The 12570-nt window shown below is 35.1% G+C and overlaps 1 protein-coding gene across 2 annotated transcripts in view; it reads left to right on the top strand.

The window, feature by feature from the left end:
* SESTD1 (SEC14 and spectrin domain containing 1) overlaps positions 1-12570 on the top strand; it is a 156596-nt gene that overhangs the window by 106430 nt on the left and 37596 nt on the right. For both annotated transcript variants that reach the window (XM_004032876.5, XM_055380323.2), the window contains exons 6-7: positions 7695-7808; positions 9701-9798. In XM_004032876.5, the coding sequence (XP_004032924.2) occupies positions 7695-7808; positions 9701-9798 (212 nt within the window). The remainder of the gene's footprint in view (positions 1-7694; positions 7809-9700; positions 9799-12570) is intronic.

Here is a 12570-nt window from a genome sequence, read left to right as displayed (position 1 = left end):
CTATTGCACACTCTTAAATGTCTTTTCCCTTCATTCTTTTTCTAAAAGAATGTTTCTAGTAAAATGGAAACATTTATTGTTCTTTAGCCAGCCTACTCTGCCCTTTCTCCTCACCTTCACCCTCTTAAACAAAAATGAGATTATTGCAGTGGAAACTGAGATGTTTCATCACAGTAGATAGTTCTGTAAGTTGTCAATTGGAAATTATTGTGATTGTGAGTCTGCCGATTGTTCAAACTGTTGCTTTTCCCCGACATACGTTATTTAACTTTGAGATACCTTTGGTGTTGATACAATTCTGTATGTCTACATGGCAGGGCTACTGTTTTAACTTTTAATAGCCACCAGTGAATTTTATAAGAATATGGATTGTATAAAATGTTTTATAATAATGAGTTTTCTGTAGCTCTCCATAATTGTGTCCTTCCCTTATTTAAAACTATTTTGCATAGGTAAAAACATAATAGCAGTAATCTTGGTCAATTTTTTTAAAAAAATTATTTTGATTAAAGGATAATATACTCTTAAATATGTGTTATGTCATAAAAGAAGGTGAATCTGTACTGTTTACATTTAAGTTAATTTTAGGAAAAAGAGCTTTTAAGAGAATTATTCACATGGAAATAAACTTCTGTTGTATGTAACTGTTAACTGGAAAATTTCCGTGTGGCTTGTTAAACTTGAAACATGTTTATCAATGATTTTGGTGCATTTAGGAACTATAAAAGTAGAAAGGAATACATATGGTAAGGCTAACCAGTGTGGATAGAAAAGTGACAAGAGCTCTTCATTGGACAAGATAGGTAATATAAGAGAGAGAATGGCCCAAATTAAATGTATCAGATAACAACTCATTAGAATTATGTCCTTTTAGAGCTTAAAGAAACATCATAGATAATTTAATGAAGGTGGCTTCTTCAAAAGATTGGGGAATAAGCTTGGAGTGGTGAATTCCTTTAGATTGTCTTCTACAAATTTAGTGAATTTATGGCAGAACTAGGGCACAAACCTGGAATGAATGGCTTCTAGTTTTGTATGTTTTCAGTTGTAAAATAATGGTGTTTTTTCCCTAGTAAAAGGGTTTGGAAATCATTTGGGGTATTCTAGTAAAGCCTTTGGCCCTCTATGCTGTTATGACAAAAGCAGCAATGACATTTAGGGTATTTTCAACAAAGGCCTTAGAACAAAGCAGAAAACTTTATTCTACATCTTGTGCATTACACAACTGTCTCTGGAATATTGCAGAGAAATATTGCAAAGAAACAAATGAAAAGATAATTTCTTTGCTAGAAGCATATCTTATTCATCCTCATATTCCCAACACTAAAACACATGTCTTCTAATAAATAAATTTAGCTCCACTAAATAATGATTGTTAAGTGAATCAATAACACATTATTAAAAATTAAGTTTAATATAAGGGACATCTGTCTGTAAGTGTTTGGATTTATTTCTGGGTTCTGTGCTGGTATGGTATAAAAATAGTCACATAGACCAATGGAACAGAATAGAGAACCCAGAAATAACTCATCCTGTGATTTATCATCTTACGATTTTAAATATGAAATAAATAATCCTATGATTCTAAATATGAAAACAAAGAAACAATGACACTGTTACTATGGCCTTATAGTATAGTTTGAAATCAGGTAGTGTGATGCCTCCAGATTTGTTCTTTTTGCTTAGTCTTGGTTTGGCTATACGGGCTCTTTTTTGGTTCCATGTGAATTTTAGAATTGTGTTTTTTAATTCTGTGAAGAATGATGGTGGTATTTTGGTGGGGATTGTGTTGAATTTGTAGATTGCTTTTGGCAGTATGGGCATTTTCACAATATTGATTCTACTCATCCATGAGCATGGGATGTGTTTCCATTTGTTTGTGTCATCTGTGATTTCTTTCAGCAGTGTTTTGTAGTTTGTCTTGTAGAGGTCTTTTGCCTCCTTGGTTTGGTATATCCCTAAGTATTTTATTTTTTTGCAGCTATTGTAAAAGGGGTAGCAAACAAAAACATAAAGTGGGGAAAGGACACCCTTTTCAACAAATGGTGCTGGGATAATTGGCTAGCCACATGTAGGAGAATGAAACTGGATCATCATCTCTCACCTTGTACAAAAATCAACTCAAGATGGATTAAGGACTTAAATCTAAAACCTGAAACTATAAAAATTCTAAAAGATAACATTGGAAAAACCCTTTTAGACATTGGCTTAGGCAAAGATTTCATGACCAAGAACCCAAAAGCAAATGCAATGAAAACAAAGATAAATAGCTGGGACCTAATGAAATTAAAGAGCTTTTGTACGGCAAAACGAACAGTCAGCAGAGTAAACAGACAACCCCACAGAGGGGGAGAAAATCTTCACAATCTATACATCTGATAAAGGACAATACCCAGAATCTACAATGAACTCAAATCAGCAAGAAAAAAAGCAAACAATCCCATCAAAAAGTAGGCTAAGGACATGAATAGACAATTCTCAAAAGAAGATATACAAATGGCCAACAAACATATGAAAAAATGCTCAACATCACTAATGATTAGGGAAATGCAAATCAATACCACAATGTGATACCACCTTACTCCTGCAAGAATGGCCATAATCAAAAAACAGATGTTGGCGTGAATGCCGTGATCAGGGAACACTTCCGTACTGCTGGTGGGAATGTAAACTAGTACAGCCACTATGGAAAACAGTGTGGAGATACCTCAAAGAACTAAAAGTAGAACTACCATTTGATCCAGCAATCCCACTACTGGGTATCTACCCAGAAGAAAAGAAGTCATTATACGAAAAAGATACTTACACATGTGTGTTTACAGCAGCACAATTCACAATTGCAAAATCATAGAGCCAACCCAAGTCGCCATCAATCATTGAGTGGATAAAGAAACTGTGATATATATATGTGATATATATATATGTGTATATATACACACATATATATACACACACATATACATATATATACATATATATATTATACGTATGATGGAATACTACTCAGCCATAAAAAGGAATGAATTAATGGCATTCACAGCGACCTGCATGAAATTGGTGACTATTATTCTAAGTGAAGTAACTCAGGAATGGAAAACCAAACATCGTGTGTTCTCACTGATATGTGGGAGCTAAGCTATGAGGACACAAAGGCATAAGAATGATAAAATAGACTTTGGGGACGTGAGGGAAAGGGTGAGAGGGAAGCAAGGGATAAAAGACTACAAATATGCTGCAGTGTATACTGCTCGGGTGATGGGTGCACCAAAATCTCACAAATCACCACTAAAGAAATTACTCATGTAACTAAACACTAACTGTACCCCAGTAACCTATGGAAAATTAAAAATAAATAAGGGACATGATAGTGGGATTTCTCAAAAGAGATTTTTGTCAGTATTTAAATAGACTATTACGTTAAATAAGATGCAGTTGAAGAGCAAAAAGACCATCCTTACGTTTTGTATTTTTTTTGAGACAGAATCTCACTCTGTTGCCTAGACTTGAGTGCAGTGGCATGATCATAGCTCACTGCAGTCTCGAAATCCTGGGCTCAAGCAGTCCTCTTACCTTGGCTGCCCAAATCATTGGGATTACAAACATGAGCCACCGTGCCCGGCCTGCATTTTCAGGAGAGAGTGCTCTGGGATTTTATCTTTTCAGATGTGAATTCATGCTCAATTTAGCAAGTAATTTATTTACTCATAGAATAAATGTATATTGCTTGGTTTCATTCTTAGTATATATAGTTATATATCTTATTAATATATTGCTTGACATTTTTGGAGAAAGGAAAAGTTCTTTTCTGGGATCTGATTGTGTTTAATTTCCCTAGTGTGAAAGCCTTTCTGTGGATCCCAAAAAAAGAGTTGTGGGCCGGATGCGATAGCTCACACCTGTAATCCTAGCACTTTAGGAGGCCAGGGCAGGTGGATCACTTGAGGTCAGGAATGTGAGACCAGCCTGGCCAACATGGTAAAACCTCGTCTCTACTAAAAAACAAAAAAAAATGAGCCGAGCATGGTGGCACACCCCTGTAGTCCAGCTACTTGGGAGGCTGAGACAGGAGAATCCTTTGAACCTGGGAGGCAGAGACTACAGTGAGCTAGAAATCAGTAATACGGATTGCTGATATGATTGATTATTGATTTCTAGCTTAATTTTGTGATTATGTTATATATTCCGTTGAAATTTGCTGAGGCTTTCTTATGCACTAATATACAGTCAAGTTTTAAAATATTTCATACTTGCTTGAAAAGAACATGTAATTCTCTTATTATTGGTTGTGAGATTCTGTATATGTCTATTAAATGCAGCTTTTTAATCTTTAGCTTCTCTTTCTCGTATACATTTTTTTAAGAGACCAAATTGTTTGTCCTATAGAGTTTCCAGTAGTCTGCATATTTCTGAAAGTATCCCTGTGGTATAATTTACATGTGTTTTTATAAATTGATAGTTGGATTTAGACAGTGATTAGTTTTAGAGTTGATTTCCTTTTTCTAAGGCTCTTCACAGGTGGTGATGTGTTCCTTGATCATGAGATTTGTAATAGTTGTCTTTTTTGTGATGTTAGCAGCCATTAATGTTCAGTGTCTAGATTTCTTACTTCATTAAAAATTATAAAATGATAATCTAGTTCTATTATTCCTTCTTCATTTACTAGCTGGAATCATTTTATAATGAGAAACTTATTATTTGTCTATCCAGTAATACAGTTTGTATATGAAAAGTGAAATAAATGCTTGTTTCTCTTTATTGCTGTTCTGTCTCCCTCTCTCCCTCCCTCCTTCCCTCTCTTCCTTCCTTCCTCCCTTCCTTCCTTCCCTTTCTTCTTTCCCTTCCTTTCCTTCCGTTCTTTTCTTCATGGGGTTCTCTGACCCCCAGGCTGGAGTGCAGTGGTGCAATAATAGCTCCCTGCAGCCTAACTCCTGGAAACAAGTGGTCCTTCTGCTTCAGCTTCCCAAGTAGCTGGGACTACAAGTAAACACCTTTTTTTTTTTTTTTTTTTTGTAGAGATTGGGTTTTCTTACATTGCCCAGGCTGGTCTTAAACTCCTGGTTTCAAGCAGTCCTCTTGCCTCGGTCTCCCAAAGTGCCGAGATTATAGGCATGAGCCACCGTGCCCAGTCTCGTTTTCATTATAATAAGTGTGTTCTCTAGCTTAGTCCAATGGTCATTATTTCTTTTGTATCAGTATGCACTCATTGATTTAAGCATATTTAATGTTTCGATTCATGGCATTTATTATTCTTATTGATGTGTAACTTGTCACATCTTTGGTCAGTGGAAGCCTTTTCATGTCCTTTCGTCACAACCATAGTAGTCTTTGATAGCTTTTTTGATGTCTGGGTAAGATGTTCCAAGCTCACTCATCATGGTGTGATTCCTTTTATTTTCTTTTAAAATTATTATTTTTTTTTGACTAATGCTATTTTAACAAAACCTGATTCTTTTTAATGAGAAATGGTACTCAGAGATCACAGTCTGGATGCTAGGAACATACATTTCTACAAAATTGGTCATTATTTCTAAACCTTCCATTGGACACAACTAGAAAATACACATACATATAAGTGTGTGTGAGAGAGAGAGCGAGAGTGTGTGTGTGTGTTCATTTAAAATGAAATATATTGTGGAGTTTAAACTGATACTTCCAATTTAAAACGAGCACCGTAAGGATGCTTTTTCTCTCCCACATCTTCCTTCCTCGCTTTCCAAAAATCCCATTTTCTTAAGGTTGTTAGGGATGGCAGAATTATAATATCCCATCTCACTCATTGGCTTTGTTCCTCATCAGGTGATTGCAGAATGGCAATACTAAAACTATCACTAACAGCATGATTACTGAAAACATAAAGAATCTAATGATTCACTTCATTGGTTGTAGGTATTGTTTTCTTATGTCAGTTTTGATAAGTTACACTTTTTAATAGGAATATGTCTATTCTTCTAAGTTTATAGGTATTGGCACAAAATTGTCTTGTGTCCTTAATGTCTTTTAAACCAGTGCTATCAACGAAATTGTATTCTCCTTTATGTTGCTACCATTATTTATTTGTACTTTGTTTTTCTTGCTTCCTCCTATCAGAAGTTTGTTGATTTCATTAGTCTTTTCAAGAAATAAGTTTCGGCTTTTTTGAGCCCCTGTAATATCTTAATTTATATTTACTTCTGATTTTTCACCTCCTTTCTTCTGTTTTCTTTGGACTTATTCTTTTTCCTCTCCTGACTTCTTAGATGGGTCACTTAGCTCATTATTCACTAGGCTTTGTTTCCTCATATAAATATTTAAGACTATTAATTTCCATTGAATGTATTGTTATGAATAGCAATTTGTTGTACACTCAAATTTGATAGAGTTCATAGTTCTATGAATTTTTCATGCAATGTTTTTGGTATCTTCCTGAGGATGAAATTTTCCCTCTTCCGGCAAAGCAGTCTTGGTAATTTCTCCTTATTTATTGTTGATATTATAACTTCATATACAGTATGGATGTACCTTGTTTTACATATTGTGTCTGTTTCTAAATTTTCATTTGTCTCCTTTTGAGTTCTTCCACAAGTCCTCCTTAAGTTGTTTTTTAAATTTTTTTAAAGTCAGTTTTATGAGGTATAATTTATGTGAAGTAAAATTCATACTTTAGCATATAGTTTTATGAGATTCGACAAGCACATATAGTCACATAATTTTTGCCATAATCAAGATACAGAAGAGTTCCAAAAATTTCGCACATGCGCTCTGTGGTAGCCCCTTTCACCTTTCTCTCTGTGGTGCTTGCCTTCTCTTCAACTTCAAACTAGTTACAGGTTTCCCTGTAACCTCAGCTTTCTTAGGAGTTCCAGAAAAAGTTATAATTTTGCAGATTGTCTGGCTTTTGTTATTGTGAGAGTGGCAATGATGCTCTTTCCAGCCAGACACATTATTTTTCTTATCAAGTCATTTTTAATAAATTCACATTTCCATATGTCATTTAGTATTAACACTACCATTTGAATATCTTTCTTCCATAGATGTATTTTGCTTTATATGCATGTGTATCTTCACTGAAGTTTTATTTAGTTCTGCAGTGGTTTCTTAGGTACTTATTTAATTTGTATTTGAAATCTTTTTAAGTTTAGAGTTAAAAGATTAGCATTTTAATATGTGCGTTTCAAGTTTATAAATACTCTGATCTTCTAATTTTTACTAAAAATTAAATATTGGCATACGTTATTGTGGGTTATACTCTACAACCGGAGGACTTGTTTTGTTTATATGTAATCAAAGGAACATTAGAAAAACTTTAAAATGGATAACTTTTTGATTGCTACATTTACTCTTCATAGGGCTTATCATTTTAGTGTCCTTAGCTAATTTTAAGATGATGTGAAAATTTTTTATTACTTCATTGTATTAAGGAATTGATTATTGATTTTTATTACAAAGAAACAAGATAAAATATTTTTGAAAATATTTCATCTGAACTGCTGGTACCTGTTGTTTTTTAAAATGTATTAGAAGAAGTTTTTGATGAATTTTTTATCAGGTATCTATAACTTATTGAATTGGTTTTAAATATTGTATTAAGTAAATGATAATGTATCATCATGTTGGAAACAATATTGCATATTTCAACCTAATTTTACCTCCTGGTTACTTTCATGGATTTTAATAGTGGGTTACTAAATGTTTCTTTTCTTTTAACCTTTTTATAGGTTATTTTAGTGTCCGCCAACAAATTGACTCGTTATATAGAACCATGCCAATTAACAGAAGATTTTGGTGGGAGTCTCACCTATGATCACATGGACTGGTTAAATAAGAGGCTGGTTGGTATATTACAATGAGATAAAATGTTATTGCGTAGAAATAAGATATATTTTGATAACTTTATCATTTTAGTCTATTAAAATATAGATTATTTTTCTTTTTACAAAAATGGAGAAATATGTGCATACCACATTATAGCGTAATAGACAAATACTGTGAAGTCAGACTTACTTGATTAGAATCCTGATTCTAGTTGCTAGGCCTTCAACAATGCGTTTAATCTTGCCTTGGCCTGATTCCCACATCTGTAATATGGTGATAGTAATAGTACCTACCTTTGTGTGATTATGGGTAAAATGAAATGAATATACATATAAAGCATTTAGAACAGCACCAGACATGATATAGTGGCACTGTATAAGTTTTAGCTATTACTGTTCTGTCATTAGTAGCATCAGTAAAGGTTGTAAAATTTTTAGTTAGAATAACAGTAGCATAATTTTTTTCTTTTCTTTTTTTTTTTTTGAGACAGTCTTGCTCTGTTGCCCAGGCTGGAGTGCTGTGGCGCAATCTCAGCTCACTGCAACCTCTGCCTCTGGGATTCAAGCAATTCTCCTGCCTCAGCCTCGTGAGTAGCTGGGATTACAGACACGCGCCACCACGCCCAGCTAATTTTTGTATTTTTAGTAGAGACGGGGTTTCACCATATTGGTCAGGCTGATCTCAAACTCTTGACCTCGTGATCCACCTGCCTCGGCCTTCCAAAGTGCTGGGATTACAGGCGTGAGCCACTGCTCCCAGCCAACAGTAGCATAATTTCTTGAGGTGATCTAGTTGCTATACCATTTTCAGAGGATATTTAAACATTAATTTGAATTATCAACTTGAAGAGCAGTTTGACAGATTAAGCATTTTCATTTGTGAAAATGTATCGTCTTTGGCATTCTAGACTTCTGAAATCTGCAACTCTGTGTAATTTGATTTTTTTTAATTGAACTACTGAAAGAACAAACGTCAGATTAACTCATTTTAGATTAAATGATAATTTTATTGGAGAATGGTGAACTTTTGGTTATCTCTGAATGGATAACTAATTCTGTTTCCACCCAGTTTATTTATTTAGAGACAGGGTCTTGCCCCAGGCTGAAAAGCAGTGGCATGATCACCACACACTGTAGCCTTTAACTTCTGGGCTCAAGCAGTCCTTCCACCTCAGCCTCTCAAGTTGTTGGGACTGCAAGTGCATGCCACCATGCCTGACGAAGGTTTTATTTTTTGTAGAGATGGAGTCTCCATGTTGCCCAGGCCAGTCATGAACTCCTGGGCTCAAGCAACCCCTCTGCCTCGGCCTCCCAAAATGCTGGGATTACAGGCATGAGCTACTGCACCTAGCCTATTTCCACCATATTTAAAAAGTGGTGTTAGTCAAGTGATTGTCTACTTCATTACTTACGTTTAAACAGACTTGCCCAAATTCCTTTTCAGAAATATTTGAAGAAATCATTAAAATTATAACTAATTTTAAATGCTACATGCATGTATATAACAACTATTATATGAAACCAACATGTGCTGGTGATAGAATAACATAAAGAAGTGTTCTGTAACTGTTATTAGAGACTTAGCGTGTTCTAAATTACATGTATGTAGTTAGAACTGTTATCAATGCAAATGTTTCTCAAAGAAACACGTATCTGAATGGAGAATGAAGATAATTTATTGATGTATTTAAATTTAAAAAATTATTTATCCATGAAACTATTCATTGCTTTAGGAAACAGTTTTGTCTTCTCTTGTGTACATTGTTGTGCTCTGGTGGTAGAATTGCACGAACTGCCGGGGAAGGAAAACAAATCCTAGCTGGCCAATTCTATTGCTCTTAACTGGCAATCATTATTACATATTAATTTTTAAGATTGTTCTTAGTATGTTAATAAAACTCATATTGTAGGTTTTTGAGAAGTTTACAAAGGAATCTACATCATTATTAGATGAACTTGCTTTGATTAACAATGGAAGTGATAAAGGAAATCAGCAAGAGAAAGAAAGGTAGGTGGCTAGTGGCATGCAGTTATATCCTTGCAAAACTATAATTATTCTGATAAAAGATACCTCTGTTGTTAATGCAAGGTAAAAGAACTACAGTAAACAAAGTCTTCATTCAATCAAAATTGATGTGCAATATTCGTGAGAATTTGAATTTGCTTTACATGTAAAACGTATTGGTTTGAATCAGAGTTTCTTCACAAAAGCCTTTTTTTTTTTTTTTTTTTTTTTTTTTTTTTGGAGAGGGAGTCTTGCTCTGTCACCCAGGCTGGAGTGCAGTGGCGCAATCTCGGCTTTCTGCAAGCTCCGCCTCCTGGGTTCCCGCCATTCTCCTGCCTCAGCATCTCCAGTAGCTGGGACTACAGGTGCCCGCCACCTCGCCCAGCTAATTTTTTGTATTTTTAGTAAAGACGGGGTTTCACCATGTTAGCCAGGATGGTCTCGATCTCCTGACCTCGTGATCCACCCGTCTCGGCCTCCCAAAGTGCTGGGATTACAGGCGTGAGCCACTGCACCCGGCTCATTTTTAAATTAATAGTAATGTATTTACTTTTTTCTGACACTATGTAAAATGTTTCAAGAACGTGTTTTCAAAAGAAACACTTTTCTACCTTTTTAGAGTTATCTTCTTTCCTGGTTAAGAATATGAAAAAAGTTTCAGTTTGAAATACAATTATTATAACCTTATTTGAATACATTAGCACTTAAATGTCTAGCTTATAGAACTTTTTCTGCTCTTGTAAAATATGTGATATTCATGAATTCAAATTGGGGAATTTAGTGTTTTATGATATGCAATGAATAGTTGAGTGGTATTATCTGAATGTAACTACCTAGATTTATCATGTTAACAGATTTCCCTTGAACTTTACAACCTTGTCAGCTTTCACTTTTCTGTTGGTACACCAAGTCCTTCTCCTCAGATAAAAAGCACTTTAGCAAGCAAATTAACTATTCAGGCCACTTGATTATTACTGGTCACTAAAACAGTAATTTTTCATTAGGAAATGTGAAAGAATCCTGGTGTTCCCTGTCATCCGATCTGTCTCCTTTGAATCTGACCTTGAAGATAACAGTGGAACCTTAATAAAATGCTTGTTATTCCTTGAATCCAAATATAGTCACATATCAAGTTTTCAAGTGTAAGATCATAGTTTTAACACAAAATCTTGATTAAAACAAAGTCAAACTGTGAAAACAAATGGTTTGAATGTAAATCTGATTAAAGTCACCACAAGCAGTTAGGAATGTTTCCATCCTACAGATGCCGTATAAAAATGTAAAATTATGAAATTTTGTATATGTATATAAATATGTGATTGTGTGTCTGTAGATATCACACACATATATGCTGTGGTTTAGGAAGTGAAAATATCATGAGTTACTTGAAAATTAGCTGGACTTCTTTGTTTTTTGAATAGTCCATCCGAGTAAGTTTGATGTTTCTTAGTTATATTCCTTGGGAAAGACATCCCATGTTGGTGACTATAGAAAATGAGTCCATGGTCAAAGAGTTTGTGCTGTTGACTGTATTTCCCTCTTTGAGAATGACGGTGAATAATGCAGATTAAAGGTTCTGAAGAAGCAGTGCAGCAAAGAAACCTGTTTAATTGCTTCCTTAAAACATATCTTGTTCAGGCTGGGCGCGGTGGCTCATGCCTGAAATCCCAGCACTTTAGGAGGACAAGGTGGGTGGATCACAAGGTCAGGAGATCAAGACCATCCTGGCCAACATGGTGAAACCCCATCTCTACTAAAAATACAAACATTAGCCAGGCGTGGTGGTACGTGCCTGTAGTCCCAGCTACTCAGGGGGCTGAGGCAGGAGAATCCCTTGAGCCTGGGAGGCGGAGGTTGTAGTGAGTCGAGATCACGCCACTGCACTCTAGCCTGGGTGACAGAGTGAGACTCCGTCTCAAAAAAAAAAACAAAAAACCAAACATATCTTGTTCAGTGTTTTGGGAAACACTTTGGGAAGTCCTGGTTTCCATGACTACATGAAATATCAAAATCTTGTATTTGCCAGTTCCTCCTCAAGGAACTGATGTGTTATTGCTTAGTTTCCTTTAAACCCCAGATCCCAGATAATAGAGTCCCTCCTCTTGCAAATTTTTATCAACTGTCTTTTTTTTTTCAACTTTCTTTATGTCAATCCTCAGGAAGCATCTGAGGGCCTAGATCCATTGACAAAAAGTGAAAAATTTAGCACGAGACCAGTCAGTTACAGCAGCAAGGTCCTTGTCCCCTTTCTTTCCTTCATCTTTTCTTTCCTGTATGTGTTTAGGAAAATAAAGGCAGATGTCCAGCTAGCTGCACAAGAAGTATGATTAGGGAAGAGAGTACAACTGCTAGGACACACACACACACACACACACACACACACACACACACACACACCCCTGGAATATAAGACAGAATATTCACAGCTATCAAAGATTGCTGTAGGTAAATAAAGTTTTGTCTGGAGGATGGCTGCATGCATTTTTTAATGTTACATTTCTGGGTTAGTATATGACAAACTTCATTTTGAAACAAATACTCATTGGATAAATACTAAATGGACTTCTTTGATATATTTGAAATAATATTATGACTAAAAACAGTAAACTATATTTTTCCAAGTAGTTGTTTTATGATTTATTACGTTGGTATTTCTCTGGCTACTAGTATTTACTTTTCCTAACGGGCTTCCTTATGCTTGAGAGAAGTTAGCATGGTAGGATGGTATGCTTCAGATTTTCATACTTTTGTGCCCCTGTTCTGTTTTTTTATATG

The sequence above is a fragment of the Gorilla gorilla genome, chromosome 11 (genome assembly GCF_029281585.2).
Source record: "Gorilla gorilla gorilla isolate KB3781 chromosome 11, NHGRI_mGorGor1-v2.1_pri, whole genome shotgun sequence".
Classification (NCBI taxonomy): domain Eukaryota; kingdom Metazoa; phylum Chordata; class Mammalia; order Primates; family Hominidae; genus Gorilla; species Gorilla gorilla.
Note: the sequence above shows the minus strand (reverse complement) of the source record. Positions and strands in the feature narration are given on the sequence as shown.